The sequence below is a fragment of the Pteronotus mesoamericanus genome, unplaced genomic scaffold, assembly GCF_021234165.1.
Source record: "Pteronotus mesoamericanus isolate MK-2021 breed Mesoamerican mustached bat unplaced genomic scaffold, CSHL_Meso_final contig_100, whole genome shotgun sequence".
Classification (NCBI taxonomy): domain Eukaryota; kingdom Metazoa; phylum Chordata; class Mammalia; order Chiroptera; family Mormoopidae; genus Pteronotus; species Pteronotus mesoamericanus.
This window is the reverse complement of record NW_026554999.1, coordinates 17,766,591-17,788,117: the sequence shown is the minus strand read 5'-3', so window position 1 is coordinate 17,788,117 and position 21,527 is coordinate 17,766,591. Positions and strand designations below refer to the sequence as shown.

Below are 21,527 nucleotides of genomic sequence, written 5' to 3'. Positions count from 1 at the left end.
CGGGAAGGACCGCCACCTGGCCTGGAGGTTGGGGTGGAGAGCAGACTCAAAGGGACTGGGTGCTGCCTGCTGCTGCTCCTGGGTAAGAGAAGGAACACCCCCCTAGCCTTGGTCCACAGACGAAGTCACAATCTGGATGAGCACCCAGGGAGAAGGAGGTCCGGGGCTAGCTCCAGAGTGCCAGCAAGCCGCTGATCTCAGAAGCCCTCAGCGGAACCACCCGGGAGAGGTGCGTGCGGGTATCCCATTTCGCGGCCGCGGCTGTGCAGGCAGATTTCCTCGAAATCTTATCTCGAATGGCTGGGTCTCACCCGCGCGCCCTGTGCGTGGGTCCCGGAGTTTCCCCACGCCCTCCTTGCCCGGCAGATGTGAGGCTCTGCAGGGGAAAGACCGGTGTGGGGGAATCGCACCCCGCCTCTCACAGGAAAAACTGGGAGCAGGCCCCGCGCAGAGCACTTCCTGGAAACCCCACCTCTAGGCGCGTTGCGGGAAGGCCCCGCCCGCCTCCCCCGGAGGGTCCGAGATTCAGCTGAGAAGCAAAGCGGCCGGGAAAAGGCGAACCCAGGGCTCGGAGGAGAGACCGGGAAGCCCCGCCCCACCCCCCAATCCTGGGGCGGGAGGGATTGGCAATCAAAGCGGAACCTTAAACTTGCGGTGCGCTCCCAGCCCTCGGCTGAAGAAAGGTATTTGAAGTTTTAGGATCAAGGACGCCTCTTACCTCAGTCCCTAAGATTGCGCGAAGGCGCACCTTGCGCCCCCCGCCAGGCCCGACCTCCGCCCACATCCCAGCCCACAGCCAGCGCCACTGCCCCTTTAAGAAGCCCAGGTAGGCAGGACCGGCTGCGGGAGCCGCTCCTATGGCAACCCGCGAGCTGCGGTGGCTTCATGAATATTCCGGGGCGCGGGAGCCCTGCGTTGCCGGAGGGCGCTCTGGGGGAGGCGGCCGCTGATGTAAGCCCGGCGGGCAGCTGGGCTCCGCTCGGTTGCGGCGGGAACCCTAGGACAGGCCGGCCGGGCTTGGCCAGAGGAGGCGAGGCAAGCTCGCGAGTGTCTAGCCATAAAGCCCGGGCGCCGGGACAGACGGACAGCCCGCCTGCCCGCGGGACGCACGCCGGGGAGGCGCGCGGGCCGCGTGCTCTGCGCTCCTGTGCGGTCGTCCAGACGCGGCGGCTAAAGCCGCGCTTCTCTCCGCGCCCATTGTTTCCTGCGGGGGCGGGGCGCCTGGAGCCAGGCCGCGCGCCGCGCCCCTGAACACCGGAGGAAGGAAGGGAGGGAGTGCGGGGTCCCCGCGCCCGGCCCGGCCCGGGAGGAGGTGCCGCGCGGCGAGCCCAGGGACCCGGAGCCGGACTACGAGCCTCCCTGCGGCACGCAGCCTGCCTGAGCATGGGCGCCTGAGGCAGCCCAGCGAAGGACGCGTCCCCACGGGCGGACTGACCGGGGGGCGGACCTGGAGCCGGTCCGCGGCGCCGCACCCGCGCCGGTGCTTCCAGCCCGGCGCCCGCTCCTGGCGCCATGGACAAGCTGCCGCCGTCCATGCGCAAGCGACTCTACAGCCTTCCGCAGCAGGTGGGGGCCAAGGCGTGGATCATGGATGAGGAAGAAGATGCCGAGGAGGAGGGGGCTGGGGGCCGCCAGGACCCCAGCCGCAGGAGCATCCGGCTGCGGCCGTTGCACTCGCCCTCGCCCTCGCCCTCAGCGGCCGCGGGCATCACGGAGTCCCGGGGTGCGGCCCTCGGAGCAGCGGACGGCGAGGGGCCCGCCCGTGGCGCGGGCAAGTCCAGCACGAACGGCGACTGCAGGCGCTTCCGCGGGAGTCTGGCCTCGCTGGGCAGCCGGGGCGGCGGCGGAGCTGGGGGCGGCAGCAGTCACGGGCACCTGCATGACTCCGCGGAGGAGCGGCGGCTCATTGCTGAGGGCGACGCGTCCCCGGGCGAGGACAGGACGCCCCCAGGCCTGGCCGGCGAGCCGGAGCGCCCCTGCCCCTCGGCGCAGCCTACAGCCTCGCCGCCGCCGCTCCAGCAGTCGCCGCAGTCGGCCTCTGCCTCCTGCGAGCAGCACTCAGTGGACACCGCTATCAAGGTGGAGGGAGGCGCGGCCGCCGGCGACCAGATCCTCCCCGAGGCCGAGGTGCGCCTGGGCCAGACTGGCTTCATGCAGCGCCAGTTCGGGGCCATGCTCCAGCCCGGGGTCAACAAATTTTCTCTGAGGATGTTTGGCAGCCAGAAAGCTGTGGAGCGGGAGCAGGAGAGGGTTAAGTCTGCCGGGTTTTGGATTATCCACCCCTACAGCGACTTCAGGTAATGGGACCTGTGGGGATCTGTGGGTGCCTTAGCGGTTGTAGCCAGAGTTAACTTATTTCCTTCCTAGCGCTGGGAGCTCCAAGAGAAGTGGGGCGTCTTTAAGCTCGGAGACAACCGCAGACCTCCTCCTGCCCCATGCAGGGAACTTTCTTCCGTGATTCGGACAGCAGACCTCGGCCTCTTGAAGTCTGGGCGGCTTTAGGGGCAGTTCGAGAAGGTATTCTGAGCCTTCTCTAACCTTAAGCCACACATCACACCTCTGCCTTCTGGGATACAGAGTCAGAGTGGCTCTCCTAGACACACTTCCAGGTCATTTAGCCTGCAGAGCAGGCCCATGAAGGGAGACAGACCTCTTGGCAGCTGGGTCAGCTCCTTGGGTGCTGACCCCAGCCGTTCATGTCTGCCTTCTGGTGCCCTGGGAAACTGCAGCTCCTGATGGAGAGCCGGCCCTTGGAGGACTGAGGTCGCTGGGGCCTCCTGCCCAGGATGAAAGCCATCTGCACCCACCTTAACTCTGGGCTGAGCCCCTCATGCCAAATGTTAGGCCAGGAGTAGATACCCTGGGTAGCTGGTATCCAGACTGGCAGAACAGGATGACCTTGCTCAGTGACTGATGAGCAGCTGCCCTGTGACCGTAGGTCATCCAGTGTACCCTCCTCAGCAGCTGCTAGGTCCCTCATGGGTCAGCCATGAGTCCCCAAACAAAACGTGTGACTGCCAGTCAAGGAGAGGGACCCTACCACCTCCTCCATCACCTAAGTCAGATGCCACTGCACAGCAAATACCACTTCAGGCCTGTGGGGGTATCTGCGCAAAAAGAGAGATTGGTGGTTGCCTCTGAAGTTGGGATCGGGCATGCCTCGACCCCAGTGAAGGTCTTGGGCCCCTCAGTGCTCCCCTGGGGTCTGAAAAAAAAATGGTCACCCTTTAGAGCTGGGTTTAATCATTCTCTCTCTGGGCTGTGCCCCCTGTTGAGCTCTCTTACCTGCCTGTTCTGTTTGTCTGCCAATATAAATGAGCATTTTGTCAACCCAGAGCCCTCTTTGCAAACTCCAGGGAAGCTAGGTTTGTAATGAGAGCAAAGCCTTTTCCATCCAATGAGAGAGATTTCTCGTGCTGGGAATGACCAGTCAGGCAACACTTGATGCCTTAAAATAGATGGTGACCCAAGGGCCCTCCCTTTTCCTCCATTCCTTCTTTTCTCCCTTCCTTTCTGCCTTCCTTCCCTCCTTCACACAGCCATAGTCTTCATTGTGTGAGCAAATGCAGGATCCTCCATTAGGAACTGTGGTTGGTGCGCAGTACCAGGTTCCTAAAGTGTGGCCTCCCCTCTGGTCAGAATTGGGTTCTAAGGATCCCAGCCTGAGCTGGGGAGGAGTAGGCAGGAGCTGTGTCTGCTGCAACCCTCTGGGTACCTTGGGTTTCTCCTCTTCCCTGCACACTCCCTGGTGGTGGCGGCAGATAGGCTGTGCCAGCATCTGCCAGCTGAGATTGTAGAGGGGCCTTCCCTTCCCTTGCTCAGCTTCCCACCATCTTTGTTGCCTGAAAGCCTACGCTCAGGGTTTTCATCACCAGCCTGGGTCAGGGGGCTGCAAGGGACTGACCCTGGGCACACCTGGCCTCTGTCGACAGTAGGCATTGATCAAGCACCTTGTAGGGACTGCACTGTGCCCTCCCAGTGTCCCCTTACCTTGGGCTGTAAAGAACTAGGACTGGGTAGAATGCATCAATGGGAACGTCTCCGCCTTCCTGGTCTTCCTCTGCCATCTTGGCATGTCTGTGTGCAGTCCCCCTGCTACAGAATCTTCCACTAACTGAAGGCTGCCTGGGACATGGTAGGGGGGTGGGGGGATGCAGCAGGATTGATAAATGGGCAACAGGAGAAAGGTCAGACTGGACTTGGAATTTGGGTTTGTGCAACAAGCAACAGGGACTGGTAGTTGGAAGCACACATCTTCTGCACAGCATGATAGCTCTCTGGTGCTGGGTGGGGTGCGAGGAAAGAAATCCAAGAAAGATCATCTGTGTGAGCTTCTAGAGAGGCAGTGGTCATTCCTCTCCTGTCTCTAGGCCAGAACAGCTGGGTTCATTTTCAGAAGGTCCAAGAGTCAAAGACTTAGCTAAGTCTTTTAAGTGTAGAAACCCCACCATTCAACCTGTCCTCACCCACTTCCCCCGACCGAGCACCCCAAGCCTCAGTCCCTCAAGTTACAGCCACTGGCCTTGGATTTCAATATGGAGCCAATCCCACTGCCCAGCTCAGCTTCACAAGAGCTTCTGCAAGCATCACTCAAGCCAGCTGAGGATGTATTCATCATTTTGATGGGCAGGAAGCATTGATCCAGCAGAATTGGTTTAATAAAGAATCACTAGCAAGCCATGATAGATTGAGTTTGTGGTTTAGAGTTCAGAGCTTGCTGTCATGGACTGCTTCTGACTTCTCCTGTTCCTGGGGGAGGAAGGTTCGTGCTTTTTCTAATGGCTGGAGTGGGCCATGCTCTGAGGGATCCACATATTGACCATGTCCAGTGATGGGCTTTTCCTGGCTGCCTGTGCTGCTCCTCACTCACCCACCCTGCACACACCATGCCCTGGCTTCTCCCATGGCGCCTCCAGGCTCATCCACCTTGTCTGGCCTCCTCTTCCCTCTCTGTCCACTCCCCACTTGCCTTTGAAATGTGTATTTAAGGTTTGGTAAGGGAAGGACACATATCCCCTAAGGCATTGCCCCCAGGCTCCCACCCCAGGGTGGTTGGGTTCTAGGGTTCTGGGTGGTCCTTTCTTTCATATGAGCCATGTCCTGGAAGCTGGGTTTGGCAGTGGGAACCTACAACAAATAAAATACAGTATCTGCGTGATCTTGGTTTTCCAAGGGTAGAGGAAAGGATTGGGGACCCCGCATGAAGATGTATCTGATTTTATTCCCCCAAACTGGCCAGGCTTTCAAGCATTAGGCTTTAGGGAGGGCAGTGGGATGGGGGGTGTCAGCCTAGATGTGTATACCTCTAGGTGTCCGAGCAGGTGTCTGGGGAATGTGTGGGTGGGTATGGGGCTGGCAGGGAAGTCCCTATGTGGGATGTCAGTTCTGGGGCTCCTCCTGTGCTCGAAACTCTAGCTTGGCCTTGAGAGTGGGGGCAGGCAAGCTTGGCCCTCCTCATTCCTCTGCCCCTTCCCTCTACTAGCCTGAGCCTCCTGAAGGTGTGAGGAAGGGGAGGGAAGGCAGAGCCCTAAAGGGTCCTTTCTTAGAGGCAGAAACAGCTGGCCTCCAAAATCATGGAAACTGGACCAATGGCCTGGTAGGTCCCAGGGGTGGCCCAAAACTGATTTCCTGTGCCGGTACCTGGCCCCAGGCATTGCCATTGCCCACCTCACATCCGCTCCTCAGCCACTATGGGGCCCTGCTATGGGTTATGAGCCCTCCCTGAGTCTCAGTTTTCACACCTAGAAAAATGGCAATCCTGTTGCCTGTCAGACACAAGTTGTACAACTGGTCACCCATGGAATCGAGACACTCCACCATGCTGTCAGAGACCAGTGATGCTGTGCTGAGCCACACCGCCCCTGCCCGCACTGCTTCCTTTCCTTAGCCCTGGGCAGAGCAGATGGGTCCCTGTTCTTAGCTTAAATCAGTGGTTCTCAACCTGTACTGGAGACCTAACTGAGAACCTGCTGGAAATCACAGAATCTATCCAGAAAGATACATGGACATCTAGACACACAATATGGCACTCAGTTTCTGGAATCTGTGGACGACCTAAGAGGAAGACCACCTAGGTTGTGAACCCCACTCTAGGTCATCCCGGAAGAGAGTCCTGGCTTGGTAGGGCAGGTGCTAACCTCCTAGAGCTGGCTTTCCTGGGGCCCTCCATGATCTGAGGCTTGGGCATCCCATTGCCAGCAGGATGGAGATGAAAACAGGAGCAGAGTTAGATGCCAGAAGAAAAGGTGCTCTGCTTGGGGACTAGTTTCTGTTCTCTTTCCCCAACATCCATCTCTCTCCCTTTCAACCATGGGAAGGACTTTTCATGTAAGAGGTGGTGAGTGGGAAAGGCAGCAGCTTTGGCAGTGGGGCTGGGGGGTCTGAGTCCTCTCCTGGGGGGGCCGTCCTGGGAGCATGGCCCAGAAATGCATCTTCTGCTATCAGTGCAGAGAGCCAAGCCGAAGGGGGCCGCAGGCAGTGGTGCTGGTGGAGGGGGAAGGGCACCTTGGTACAGAGTGGAATTCCAAGGTGAGCCACCCTGGGCGGTGCTGTCAGCTGGCACAGTGGGCAGGAGGATTCTCCAGTGACAAGGACATTCTCAACCTGATAAGACGGGCTGGTGGAGGGTATGCTCAGGCTGAGGTCTCTTTGGATACTGAGAGTGCACAGAAACCCCGTGGGGCCAGGACCCTTATATTGCCAGGTAGGAGGCCTGGACTCCAGGTTCTTCGTGTTGCAAGGCTTTGGGTCCTGGTCTGGCTTCTACGTGATTAGGCTGGGGCCTCTCTCCTGTCCAGCCCTGCCCCATCTGCTCCCTTAGCCTCTGTGAGCCACTGCAGGTGGCCTGCTTCCCGCAGCGTTATACTGTCTCCCTGTCCATCTGCCCTCATCTCCCATGCTTTAGGGACCCCAGGTCTTCTGGGATGCCCTCTCAGGTCACTGCAGCCACCATCATCCCTCCCTCCCTCCCTGAGCACCCCATGGCATTTGGGTGGAGCTCTGTGTTTATTCTAATGCAGTGCTTCTCACACTGCCATTCATCCAACTCACTTGGGGATCTGGTTAAAATACAGATTCTGATTCATTAGGTCTGGGGCGGGATCTAAGGTTCTGCATTTCTGATAAGTGCCTAGGTGATTTGATGCTGCCGGCGCCCAGCCCAAAACCAGCTTGGAGTACTGAGGTTCAGACACTGCATTTGTTCTGTTCTTAGCCTGGGCTCCCTGTCTGAGCTCCCCAAGGGCGCCATCTGCTCCCCTTGGCCTCTAGTGCCCAGACCAGCAGCGTGAGTCCTGTGAGCTGGGCTGCGCAGCCTTCAGCTGCAGAGGTAGACTGCAAACTTGCAGTGTCGGGTTGACAGCCTTTCTGCTTCCTGCATGCCTGTGTGGGCCCTGTCAGCCCTGGGCTGGCTGTTGGAGTGGAGTGGGCAAGAGGAGGCCAGGTGGCCAGAGGGCCCGCATTAACCCATCCAGCCCTGTTGCCTCGGCAGCATCTCTCCTGTCCTAAGGGCCAGAGGGTGCCCTGGCTGCAGGAGCCGGGGCAGGGGGTTCAGTCACTGCTGACCTGCAGTGAGATTTCCCAGAACAGATGTTGTCAGTCAGAATCCAGAGGTACCAGGGGGAGGAGAGCCAGTGTGAAGTGGCTCTGGCCGGCGGGCTGGCTGGCTGGCTGGGAGGACAGCCGTATCCTTTAAGAGCAGCTGTCTTGTTACCTCAGGGTCTGGTTTGGCGGTGGTGGGGGTGTGTCAAAATATGAATACCACCCTCCTCTGCCCAGGCCACGCCTAGCAGCCTCCCCTGTGGGCTGGGCTCACCTCTCACTTCTCTCTGGCCCCTTCTACCGTGGGAGGAGGTCTGTCCAGTTTACATACAGATGGTTAGGCTGACAAGTGTCGTAACAGCCTCAGTGGCCCTTCTGCTTGCCACAACACTGGCCATCATGAGGGGAACTGACCCAGAGCAGAAGGTTCAGTCCCAGTCCCTGGGAGGTCTGTCATAGAACTGAGGAGGCAGCCAGCTCCAGCACACACAGCCCTCAGCTCAAGGGCTCTTAAAAAGCTGCTACTGCCAGTTGCTAATTAATAGAAGGGCTACTGAGGCTGGCCTGGCTATCTTGCTTGGGCCCAGGGGATGTTGAAGAATCCACATTCCCCAGCCAGAGCAGGCCAGGGCATTGCCTTGGCTTCAAAGAGGATGTTCTCTGCCAGCCAGGCTTTACTGAGGAAGCACTGCCAGGGCCTTGGAAATCTGTGATCCCAAAGCCCAGGAGGCCACTCAGGGACTCTATCATCAGCACCTGTCCTGAATGGGGGAGGGAGGCATCACAGAGAGGTGGTGAGCTCCCCATCACTGCAGATGCTCAAGATGAGACAGAAGTACTTAGACCAGAGGTTGCTAAGCAGCGATCATCCCATGGACTACTACAGTGCCCAGATGTGTTTTGTTTGGCCAGCATAGTGTGTCATAACAAATCTGAGACAGTGTTTTAAAATGGAAAAATATAATATAAAAATCTGGTTTTCAGGTTTCCCTTGGAAAATTAGAAACTCTGGCAGTTCTAGCCCCACCTTCCTGCCCCGCAGTCTGGAGCTGGAGCAGACTAGAGGCTGCCCTCTTTAAATTGCCCTCTTCTGCTTTGCAGTAGCCCACAGTCCCGACCTGTCCCGCACCCAGCAATGTCACTCATGCATTTTTGGCTGCCTGGCCCCTGTAGGCTTCTGAGTTTACAACTCCAGACTCAAACCAATGGAGACTAAAGTCAGGTGGATTCACAGATCAGTGGTTTATGAACCATCTACCATGTGCTAACAGTTTTATATCTCATATAGCATCCAGAAAAATAGGTTCTATTGTCCTCAGTTTACAGATAAACAAACTTAGACTCTGCGTGGAAAAAAGAAAAAAGATTTGCCCCAAATCATGTAGCTATGAAGTACCAGAACTGGAATTTGAACCTGGCCTCTAGGACTTTAAACTCGTATTTATGCCTCTTTACTCTTCCGTCCTTTTTTTTTTTTTTTCTTTTTTTGTTAGCTTTAAAAAGTTAAATTACTAAAGTAGTTCAAGAAAACATTCTCTCAAGAATAAAAACATTGCAGGTAATGTTTGATCGGTGTGGAAGGAAATGTAACAGGACTCAGAATACCAGCTCTGGGTAGATCTTAACAAGCTCCTGGCCTAAAGCCTTTATTTTATGGATGGGGAGTCGAGAACCAGAGAGGCCAGGCAACTGTCCTGAGGTCATCGATAAGTCTGTGTAGGAGATAAAATGGGAACCCAAGTGGGTTATATAATGTCTGGCTGCCAAGGTCTGAAGGCCCCGCAGTCTCTCCTGAGATGGCAGCCAGAGGATGCCCCCAGCCAGCAAAGGCTTTTACTTAATGCTCTTGTCACTGGAGCCTTTTTCTTGTCACCCATGCCCCATGCCTGGAGTTTGGCATGATAGGTATTTTCAGGGTCCCTTCTTAACTTACGCTTGTCCAGTGTTAAGGGAGTCGTTCCTTAACTGAAGATGCAGCGTCTAGAGGCAGAGACATACCTGTCCTAAGCCCCCACTCTGGGGCTGTAGTTCCCAAGGGTGCTGGAGTAGGGTGCTTGCCCACCTGCTCCTCCCCCGGAAGGTTCTGACTGGAGTGGAGACCTTTGGAATCACATCCAATGCCATTGAGGCACCTGTTCCTTGATAGGAGTCATTGAGGTTCAAGGCGAAGGAGTCAGGTAGACAGGGGTATCTGTGTTCTCTCCACCAGAGAAATAGGTGGTCACAGGTTCTATTTATTGCACCCTTCAGAGAAGTCAGTAAGTGGAGTTGGTCTGTGGTTTAGAGCTCAGTGTGTGAGCAGAGACTGGGCTCAGATTCTCTCCAGGGTCAGGGCTCCGAGTGTGAGCAGCAATAGGACTCAATGTGAGGCCACCGTCTGGGTCCCAGCTGCGGCCAGGATGAGGGCTCAGTCTATATTTAGAATCAGAGTTCATCCTGGGACCAAGATAAGGCCTTGATCTGAGGTCTGGAACTGGAATCCTTGAACAAAGCCTCTGACCCAATGCAGTGCTTCCCTCAGGCGGTGTGGACATGTTGCCCACCCCTCCCTTGTGCTCTCACCTTTAGGAAGCCCTTCCTTCCTTTAAGATCCCTGAGCTTCTACGCCTCTTAGCATCTGAGCCAGGTGCCTCTGTGAGAGGTATAGTATAAATTATAAATAAAGAGCAGTGCTACGACTGCCGGACACCAGAGTCACCAAATCTCACACGTGACCACTCCCACCCCGCTCTTCTCTCTCATTGTTGGGCTAGTGTCTGTCTTGCCAGCCAGGCAGCTGGCTCGCGGCTCCTGCAGAGCAACGCTCGGGGCCGGGCAGAGAGGTGTGCTGGCTCGATAGAGGAACACCTTGCACCCCACTGCACCCCGGCTCTGGGCTCCCACAAATTGCAGAGCAAGCAGCAGGACCTCCAGGTCTGCTCACAGCAGCTGTGGGGGCCCGATAATTGGCTGCTGCTGATTTTGTGTCTGTCTAAGCATTTACCCGTGTGGGTGGACGTGTTATGTCTATGTGAATGAGTCTCTCAGAAATTAATACATAACTCAAGGCTGGCTAACACATTGTCTTCTGGACTTGGGGAGTGGCAAGCCAAGGCAGGGTGCTCCCTCAGAGACCAGATGTTCCATTCCAAGACTGTCTTCACCCATTACAGGGGATGGGGGTCACTATCTACCTGGCTAGAGGAGATAGGAATGAGATCCTCTGAGAATTGCCAGGTATGATTAAGGGGACGGCAGAAAGAACATAAACTAGTATGAATTGATGGTCAGGGAAGACTTCCTAGAGGAGGCAAATCAGCGCTATATCTGAAGGAGAGAGAGAACCATTCATTCTGCGCAGTTTCTTGGCAGCAGGTGTCAGGGAGCTTGAGCTAAGGGCCGTCTGGCTGGGATGGGCCTTGGCAGGCACTGAGGGCAGGCTGCTGAGAATCTACCCCTTTGGACCTGTACTCCTTAACCTCTGCTCTTCACCTGAGAGGCCTTTGACCCCACTGCCTGAGGTAGTGCTCTGATGCTGCCTGAGTGTGTGTGTTGGTGCGTGCCAAAGGGAGCTCCTCGGGGCCCTGGCCTCCCAGCTGCACAACCTGAAAAGACCCCCTCTTTCTGCCTTACTGGTGCCCAGAAGGCAGGTGTTGCTGCTGCAATAATATCACTGAGCATGTGGCCTGGAGCCCAGAAGTAATTACCCTGAGGTCCCGTTGCAGGCTGGAACAGCCCCTGTCAATAATTAACGTGAGTCCCCAACCACTCAACCACCAAAGCTAGCCACGGGCTTCTCCCGCCTACAGTTTGTCAGAGGATATGGGTACTGTTCCCTTCCCCAGGGACAGCAAAGACCCTCAGGCCCACAGGTCTTGTCAATATCATTGGCATTTTTTAGAAGAAACTTGGTCCGGCAGGAAAGACTGTGCAGCTGGGGGCTGTCTTGCCACCTTGGAGCCCTGGGTCCTCTCGTTTTGAGCTTTTTCAGTTGTGACTGCCCAGCCCTGCCACGCTGAGTTTGCCCTCCAGACCCTCATCCTGGTCTGCTGTGTGAACTCAGCAAAGCCCCTTCTTCTCTGTGTTCAGGGTCAGGGCTCAGTCTGCGGCTGGGAAGAGAGCAAAGCTAATTGGCCAAATAGGTATTGAACCCATAATCCTGACCCCATTAGTACAAATTGAGCCAGCGGGGGAGGGACAGCTGCCCACAAGCAGAGCTGAGGAGAATCTCCCTCTTTTCCAGAGACTAAGCTGTGTCCGGCCAGACCTGCTTCTGGAGTAGGTGGGGATTCCTTACCTGCGGGCCTCTTTCCGCCGAGGCTCTGCCAGCCCTTGTCCTGGGGGCTGGTGTGGGGCCTCCCTGGCCTGTTATGTGGCATTGGTGCACTCTGTTGAGATCTCCCTCACTCCCCCATTAGGTCACGGCTCCTGTGAGAGTGGAGATCAGGCTTTGTTTTCTTTGTTCCCTGGGCAAAGGGTTCCAACCACGTTCTCCTCCTAGCTACCTCTCCTCAGGGGCAGCGTCTCCTTCTGGAAACTCAGACCTGGCCTTGAAGAGGTCAGGTCCCAATGGACAGACTATGGTTGAGAAGCCCTGAAGGGCAAGCCAACGGAACCATCAACTCTGGAATTGGCAGGGGTAGGAGATCAGCAAGCTGTTCATCCCGTCCCATTGGCTCTGGGCAGTCATCACCCCGCTGTGTTGCTCTGAAGCTTCTGGGGACAGAGGCTTTCAAGCGGAGACCGGGGGCTCAGGTTGTCAGAGCCCAGGCACCCCAGGAAACCTCTATCCCAGCAAGAAGGGGGCCGTGTACATCCTCTGAGAGTCAATACTTAGCTGCCTTCTATGGGGCAGTCCCCCCAACAGTGTCATCATTACGCCATCCCCACCAGTGCTGCTGGCCTTAGAAGTTCTGCCCCGAACCTATCTCATCTCCTTCTTCACACTGGCACCGCTGCCTGCAGGAGCAGGTGAGTTCTCCTACCTAGTTTCCCCCGAGGCTGCTCTCACGTGCTCTTCCACAGCACTATTCTATTTTTGTTCCATTCTCCTGAGTCGGGAGAACCATGTTTGAGCTTTCTTTGTTTCCCATAAGCTGGGCAGGGAAGTTCTCCAACTGCTAGTCCCCTCCCCCATGTTCCCCAGAGGGTTTTGTCAGTTGGGGGAAACTCAGAGAGGGGAGGCCTCTAGCCTGAGGGAGCACAGCGCCCTGCAGCTGGGGGTGCTGTAGAACAGATGACCCCTGCTGTACGGATTGGTGTGTCCGTCGTGCACAGTCTCAGGGTCTCCAGAGGAGGTCTCAGCTCATTAGAGAAGCAATAAGCTGCCATCTCAATGTTCCTGTGCCCAGGGCTGCATTGAGCTGTGCCATTGAGAAGGTGCAGAAACAGTAGTCCCTTCCCCAAGGAACTCTTCCTCTGTAACCTTCATGGCTCCCCATGTCCTCAGAAGAGTCCTGACCACTCAGTCTGGCATCCAAGGTGCCCCCGTCTTCCCTTCACGCCAGTGTAGGGTGGGGCCAGGGTGTCAGGATTCCCTCTCTCAGCGAGCTTGCTTTCATGTGGCCAGCTGCCCTTGACTGGCCCCTTCAGCCTCTGCACTGCAGATGTTCATGGAATCGGCGTGTCCTTAGAGATCATCTAGCTTCATCCTCTTGTGGTACCAATGGGGAAACTGAGGAAGGGATTGTGAGAGACAGGGACTTGTTCAAGAGCACTCAGCAAATTAGAGATGGGGTCGGGACAGGAACCCAAGACTTTCGGGCCCCTCCCAGGCCTAGATTCCTCTGCTTTATAGCATGGACCTCTTCCCATAAGCACACGCTGACCTTCCTGACCAGTGGGCATACTCAGAGACCAGATGTTCCATTCCAAGACTGTCCTTACCCATTACAGGGGATGGGGGTCTCTCTGGGGCTTTAGTATTTAGCAGGCCATGCTCCCCACCCCACCCCCAAACTCCTCTCTGTCCAAGTTTGCAAGCCTGGCTCATTTCTCCTCAGGCTGTCCCCAGCCTACAGAGCTCCAGAGCCAGACAGTGCCTCACTCCCCTCCCCTCTGGCTTATGGCCCCCTTTGGCCTAGGTCTTCAGCTCTCCTGGGGAGTGGGTCAGTCCATCCTCCAGATCAAGGACTCCTTGAGGTGGAACCAGTCCACACACTTGAGGATCTCCATAGCCCTCAGGCCAAGTCACATGAACAGTAATGATGATGATGACAGCCAGCATGTACCGAGTATTTACACTGTGTAGCATATTTTAAATAGTATCTCATTGAATTCGCCCATAATCCTATGGGGTGGGATTAATATTCTTACTTTGTATGAGAAAACTGGCTCAGAGAGGTCAAGTGATTTGTCCATGGCCACACAACCAGGTATTCAAACACCAGGATGCTTAACCACCATACCATTTGTTGAAGTCTGGCTACTCAGTGTGGTCCTGAGACCAGCAACCTCAACATCACCTGGGAGCCTATTAGCAATCACCCCACACCTAGTGAATGTGAGTCTGCAGCTTGGTAAGGGCCGCGGGGGATTAGTGTGCAATGTCATTGAAGGCTCACGGAAGGAGAAGGAAAAGTTCTGTCCCTGATAGCCCTCAGACAACTCACCTTATCCTGGGGAGTACCTGAGACTAGCCCTCACTGTAGGATGAGGGGCTGCGGCCTCAGCCTGGGAGGAAGAGGGAGGTGGAAGAGGCAGGCAGGTATAAAGGGGCATCTTTGGGTCTACAAAAACAAATATTGTTCCTTAAGTAGTTGATAATTGTCAAAAAATTAGAGAAGATACATCAAAAATCAAACAGCCCACCCATAAGCCAGGCACTAGATGCCCTTGGCTCTGAATCTGTTCTGGAGGCAGCCCCAGGCCGAGGGAGCAGCTATCTGGGAGCCCTGTGATTCTGAGTCAGAGATTTTGAGGTGGGTTAAAAATAGAGCCCTAGCGGCCAGGCGGGGGTGGGAGGAAGAGAGCAATTCATCTATTGTAGGGGGAGACCCTGGGGTCAGGGAGAAGCAGTAGGAGAAGCTGGACTAGAGCTAGGTGGTGGGGTAAGGTATATGCCTCTCAGAGGCCAGAGCTGAGGGCTTGACTTGGCTCCCCAAAGCCTGGGCAGGCAGGTTTCTAGTTGTGGTTGCGAGGAGGCTAAAATGCCAGCCCCAGGGGCCCAGACAGACAGAACTCCTGAGTAGCCACCCCACTCACCCCCAGACAGCCAGCAGCTCCTTCGGGTGGGTGTAGGGTAGGGAGGGAGGTGGGCAGCAGCCGTGCCTCAGAGAACGAGAAACAGGAGGCTGGACAGGTAGGGGGCCAGGGGTTGGGGTGGTCCATGCTTTTAGACAGTTGCTACGTGTTATGGGAGGGAAGGTGAGAAAAGTGCCCCGTGTGTGTGCGTCCTCACGTGTGTCATCGGTAGTCATGTGGTCTCCTTTGTCTGTCACACCTGCCCTTCAAGTGGCTTCCCTCTCTCCTCCGTCACTGGCCTCTGCCAAAAGTTAGGCTGCTCCTGACTTTCCTGTCCTGTCCCCACCTTTCTCTGTCTGCACGGCCACTTAGGGTTTTCCCCAGGACCCGGTATTCTCCCCTGACACATAGCGGCTCTTCACAGCATGGGACCCTGGTCATTCACGAAAGATGGATTTATTTTTCTAATAGTAAAGGTAATATTTTCCCATTTTTAAGAAAATTCAGAACTTAGAGATTATAGAAAGATATGATGGAGAAAACACAAATCACCCCTAATCCCACCACTTAGCAATGATCAGTGTTAACATGTTAGCATATTCTTTTTTACTTATACTTTTGGCAGTCTCTTTTTTTCCCCTGCCAACAGTCTTTAATCCACCCATCCATTGAATAATTTCACTGGGCCCAGCAATGTGTTCACACCTCAGACGAGGAAGGGAAATTACTTTTGCTTTTGGGGAGCACGCACACAGCGGGAATGGGGAAGCGAGGCTCATGCTGTGTCTGCAAGGTGGGGACAGCAGGAGGGATTCCAGGAGAAAGGTCAGGCTGCCTCCTTCCCTGCCCTTCAGCCCTACCCCCCTCCAGTCTCTGTGCTAGGCCTATTTGGGAGAAGGGAGAACCGTTAGGATCCCTAACCAGGGGCAGGGCCCCGCCTGTGGTGCTCAAGCTGGAAGCACAGTCATGGCCTTGGCTGAGGCCCTTGGCTGCAGTTCCCCCTCAACATCCCTGCCCGCCCCATTGTGTCAGAACTCCTAAGCCCTGTGCTGCTCCTGGCCCATCTCCTGTTCATCTGCCGCCTCCCCCTTCTAGCGCGTTTCCTCCTGCCCTGGGACTTCTCCACCGTCACCTCCAGCACCAGGCGGGAGCCATTTGCTGAGAGGTGTTCCTGGGAGCCTCCGAGTCTTGGGGGTTTGGACAGGATCAGTCCCCGCCCCCCGGTCCCCAGAGGCCCGTGAAAGCCTTATGGGAAGGGACCAGCGTCCCAGAGGGCTGCCCATTTCATGGAGCTTCTGCCGGCCCCCTGCCGCTCAACGTGGGCCCCCGAGGCATCTGCCATTCACTCTCCTGTTCACACGTTTCTGCCTGTTCACAAATTTGTCAGGATTGGCCATGTAAAAGGCACTGTGCCAAGTTGAGAAGGCCAAGGGACCACGAGACAGACCATCAAACACGGTTTCACCACAGGGTCGTACGTACTGTGCTGGGGCAGCACACACCAGGGGCACCCGACCTGGTCTCCTAGGGTACAAGGAAGGCTTCCCAGGAGAAGCGATGCCTCTGCTGAACTAAGGGGGTGGGGAGAAGGAGGGAGGAAAGTTCAGGCAGTTGACTGTGTAGGAAAGCCCAGAGGCCAAAGAGAACATGGTGTGTTTGGGGCACTGGAAGTTGCTGAGTATGTCTTCAGCAGAGCATTCGAGGGGAGGAATGCTGAGAATCAAGGCAGGCAGGAGGAGGCCACGTCCAGATCAGGAGTTGGCCCTGGGGATAACAGTGAGAAACCTGGATTTTAGTGTGGAAGGACTTTGGGCTTGGCAAGTGTGGACGGTGGATTGGAGAGAAGATGTGGACCCTACCCCAGACCCTAAGGTACGTGGGGTCCTGGGAGGGCCAGGAGCCCAGTTAGGAAGCTGCAGGTGGCAGGTTGATGAGACTCACTGGATCCCACGTGACTGAGTGCTGGTAGGTGAGGAAGATGCTGGGTTGAGGATAGCTCTCAGGTCGGAAGGCTGGTGGTACCACATGCTGGGAGCACAAGAGTTTGTGGGCAAGCTGTTAATTTCTATCTGGAGATGTTAAGAGTAAGGCTCCCATGGAAGAGATGGGTAGTCAGCAAGTGGACACCTCAGCTGGAGCTCAAGAGAGAGAGGTCTGGTTTGAAAGCCAGCAGAATAATGAAGCTGTGGCAGGTCACCCAGGGAGAGTGTAAGAGGGAGAAGGGGCGGGAGATGTTTTAAAAACATGCAAAGGTCACATAGGAGAAAGGGAGGCCATCCAAGAGAAGGGGATGGAGAGACGGAGAGGCAGAGAGAACAGAAAATAGCCAGCAAGGTGGGGCGTCTTGGCAGAATGGTGCCCAGGGTGAGATGAAGGAAGTGGACTGGGAAGTGCCCGCTGGATCTTGCAGCAGAGCGTGCACTGAGATGGTGAGAGGAGTGTTGGGGATGGAAAGGAAGGGAGAGAGTGGGGACAGCGACCCCTCTTTTAGGTATCTTAGTTCTGAGGGGAGAAGAGATATGACAAAAGGGATCAGGGAGTGATTTTATTTTATTTTATTTTTTAAGTGTAGAGAGCCAAAAGTAAAAGCTGATGGGAAAGGATCAGTACAGAGTGAGATTGAAGGTATAGATGAAAGAGGGGTAACCCATAGATTAAGGTCCCTGGGGAGGAAATGGTGTCAAGATGGCAGGTAGATACATCACTGATTCCCTTGTGACTGAAGGAGGGGAAGAGGGAGAGGTGAGCCAGGTAGGAGTCTGGTGGCAGAAGGAGGAGAAAGACGCCATGTGGCTCCTCTTTTCTCTGTGAAGTAGAAGGTAGTGTGATCTACAGAGAGTGACAGGGAAGAGTGGTCTCAGATTTGAGGAGAGAGGATGTCATTCAGAGTTAGTGCCATAGGAGACTGGGAGGGAATGCTTACTAGAGTTTCCTGGAAGAATGGGTTGGCGGAGGTGAAGGCCCAGCCCAGTATGGAAACCATGATAAGGAGATGGAGGCACAGGAGCTAAAGCACTGGAATATCAGTAGGACTGGTCTGAAGTTGTGGGATTTTGTACACAACACCCATGTAAACATGTAAAGGGCTGACGGTGGCCCTGCTCCAGCATTATGATCTTGTGAAGTGGGTGCCTGAGGGATCGGGCAAGAGAGGTAGATGAGGTGGTCCCTTGTGTCTAGTGGGGTTGCGGAAAGGCAGGTTGACGCTATCCTTCACTCACCTTCTCTGTGATTACCTTGGGCAGTTCCCCATGCAGGGCCTGGAAAACCAAGGCACAGGTCTGAAATGGAGGGAAAATCTCCCGGCTCCCATTTCTTCATCTGACACAAAGATTCCTGGAGCCTTAGGTTCTATAATTTGAGGAAGGCTGGAAGGAGAGTTAGGTGGCACCTGATGAAAGGGGCAGGATGTGACAACGGCTAACAGAAACACTCAGTGCAGTCAGGCAAACTTTGTGGAGGAGGAGGAGGAGGAGGAGGAGGAGGAAGTTGATCTGGGCCCTGGATGAGTGAAGTGATCTCTGAAAGATGAGCGCTTAGGGGGCCGGAGTGCTTCTCAGGAGGAACTAGGATGGAGGTGGGGCCAGCGGTCTAGTGTCCTGCTGGCTACTGTGAGGGAAGCAGGAGGGAGAAGAGGGAAGGAGGGCAGGGGATGCCAGGCCAAGAAGCTCAAGCTTTTTTCTGTAGTTGTTGGGGGTCCACCAGAAGGGTTCAAGCAGGGGTGACATGATCATACTGTTATTTGGAAAGGTAACCCAGAGAGCATGTAAGCTGGAGGAAAGAGTGGAGGCTGGAGCCAGGTAGGCAGCAAGGGAAAGGGTTTGGGTGAGGAGCGGTGAGGAACTGACCCAGGGCAGAGCAGCTGGAGACAGGTTCAGGAGCCATCACAGAAGATACCAGACAAGACTGGGTTACGGCTCGGGAGGGCTTTGGCAGTGGGTGGGAGGAAAGTTCATGTCTTACTGGCCAGGACTTCCTGTCAGCTTAGAGAACACTACAGTGGAAGAGGGTCATCTGACTTTGGAGAAACCAAGGCCTTTAATTCAGACATGTGCCAACTCCAGCACATCCGAGTGTGTCTGTCCATTGCTTCTCTGCCAGAGCCTGACACCCACCTGCTGCTATTGCATAGATACATATCCTGGATTGTGGGGTTTATTCATAAATGATATTAGGGGCAGTGTGGTGCTAGGGGAGCATGGGCATTCTGCTTGAGGCTTCAAAAATATTACTGTTCCTTCCTTCGTGGACATTCGTTTCCTTTCTGTGGGATGGGTGCAGCTGTGCCCAACCGCTTGCTGATGATGGGTTCTTGAGACACTTGAAAGGTGTGCTACTTCCTCCACCCTGGGAAGTACCTCATAAAGCTCTGGCATCAGGAGGATGTATCTTCTTCAAACTTCTTTGCAACCCTCTCTTTTGTCTCTGGTGCTGGGGCTGCACCTGCTTTGATAGGTCACCTCCACTGTATAATGCAAAAATGTGGGAAAGGCTTGTCCACCTTCTGGAATCCCACTGAAGTGCCTGAAATGCCGAGATGAGACTCTGGATTCCCACAGACTTCTCTGAATCTTGGGTCTGCTCCTCCCTAGCTGTGTTGTCTTGGGAGATGCTTTCTTCTCTCTGAACCTCAGTGTCATCATCTGTAAAATACACATAACAGCAGCCACCATAGTGCTGGTGCGAGGGCTCAATGAAGTGATGCGTGGAAAGCACAAAGTATGCACCCAGTAAGTGTGAAGTGTTGGCGGTCTTTAGGAATAAAGGCTTTCCAGTCACTAAGGAGTCCCCACTGGAAATCCTCAGGGACCTTAATGCATCACTCGAGATGCCTCTGGTTACTAGGATTGGGGGAGAAGAGGGCCAGGGAGCTGATGAAGCCAGTGGGGAGGCTGTTGCCAACTTCCCCTGGCTGGACCAGCGCAGCAGGGCTGGCAGGCGCCTGGGGCTGTCCATGGTGCTGAAAGCCATTTGCTCTGGCTAGGCTCTGCTTTCAGAAATCTGTGCAAGCATCTGGCAAAGAGTAGGAAAGGGGAGTCTTTGAGATCAAGGGCAGCTCTCAAAGCCCAACTTCTCACCTCCTCCAGAAGCACTTCCTGGCCTCACCCTTCTGGGCCACCAGGAGCTCACCTTTTCGGATGTCTGGGCTGCTGCCTGGGATGGTTTCTTAATCATTGCCCAACTTGTCCTCTGACTGGATCATGAGCCCCCTGAGATCAGGGCATCTGTCTGCTGAGGTGCATAGGTTCTGTTGTCTGATTGTTCAGGGAATGTTGTAATTGCTGACTCCCACTGCCGACTCTCACAGGACCATTATGAATTCTCTTCTACCCCTACCCCCAGTAGATGCTTTGCTTTGGCTTTTACCTGGAAGATTAAATCTTCCACCTCCCTCACCTCTTTTCTGAGAATTTGTTGACTTCTGAATTACTTATTTAGTCATTTAATAAAATAGCTAAGCATAAGTCAGAGCATTTTACAAGTATTATTTCTTACAATGATTCTGCTAGTAAGGTACTGTTATTATCCTCATTCAGCAGATGAAGAAACTGAAGCATTAAGAGATGAAGTAGATGATGGAACCAGAAATCAGACCCAAGTTGGCTGCCTCTGAGAGCCTGTACTTCTTTTTTCCCACCACATTATGCTGCCTTTTGAGTAGTTCTGAGGTGCTCCAGCACAGTGGTTTGTGGGGAAGAGTGCTTCCGTATTCCAACCCCAGCCTGGACCAGGCACCAGAAACATCCCCTAGCATCTGGAAACTCATGATTGAAACAATTAGTCAGAATGCAAGGAAATGGGTGTTTTTGCTTCATGTAATTTGGTTTTATGAAGACCGCGAAATGCAAACATTTTTACATTAATTACTGTCTCAGATTTGGTCTGTAATTGAGAGAACTAGAGCTGGGAGAGTGTAGAAGCCCGCTGGAGTGGCAGGCCTGCCCGAGTCAGCATTCGCAGCTGCTGTGCCTGCTCTGTTAATTTTAGAAACTCCACCAGCCTGGGTGTATTATTAGCTTTATGTACAGAGGACCACAGGATACTCAGTGGCCTTTCTGTGCTACAGTATTTTTTGTTTTGCTTTATTTTTCCCAAGAGATTAAATGAAAAGGAGTGATGGCCATGTGTATATAGGGGTGTTTGCACACTGTGAATGGGGATACGTATCTGTGTGTGGCATTTAATAAGTGTCTGCAGCTGTCTTTGAATGATGTGCATGAGGCTGGGCAGAGAGTGTACATAGCTTAAGAACCCCCCCTTAGATGATGAAACCACTTTCCCATGGTCCTCAAGTCATGAGCAGGACATGCTGTGTTCTGTGTACTGGCGTGAGGCTAGGGTAGATTCTAGGGCCTTAGGTTCGGCTCCCCAAGAAGACCTAAGCAGATTGTGGCTGGGAGCAAGCTGGTGGGTTGCAGGGCAGGAAAGGAGCTGAATTTGACCCCTTGGCACCAGCCGTAGTGAGTCTCTGACTTGAGGTGCTACCTTAAGACCCTGAAGGGCTTGGCTTTCAAAGGAGCTGCAAGAAGCGGTCTTTCTGGAAGGCGGCCTTCCCTGAGCTGTGTGATATAGGACAGCTGTCTCGCCCACCTTCAGTGGAGCAGGCCCTGCCCTCTCCTTGACTCATAGCACCATTTTGAGTCTGGCAAAGAAAGCAGTTTGCTGCGAAGTAATTATTTTTCAAACCAAGGGTTGTGGTGGGATCCTCTGGAGACTCAGGGAAAGCTTAGTCGTCTTGTCTCTTACTCCTTCCTCCTGGCTTTCCTGCAGTAGAGAATTAAAGATGGCTGAAAGGTTATTTCTCTTGGAAGAGGACATACTTATTT

At 54.6% G+C, this 21,527-nt stretch overlaps 1 protein-coding gene across 1 annotated transcript in view; it reads left to right on the top strand.

Moving 5' to 3' along the window:
* The first annotated feature begins 1,512 nt into the window (after window positions 1-1,512).
* The window catches only part of HCN4 (hyperpolarization activated cyclic nucleotide gated potassium channel 4), a 38,184-nt gene continuing 18,169 nt past the window's right edge, over window positions 1,513-21,527 (top strand). Inside the window, exon 1 of the mRNA XM_054584087.1 lies at window positions 1,513-2,297. Within this exon, the coding sequence (XP_054440062.1) occupies window positions 1,513-2,297 (785 nt within the window). The remainder of the gene's footprint in view (window positions 2,298-21,527) is intronic.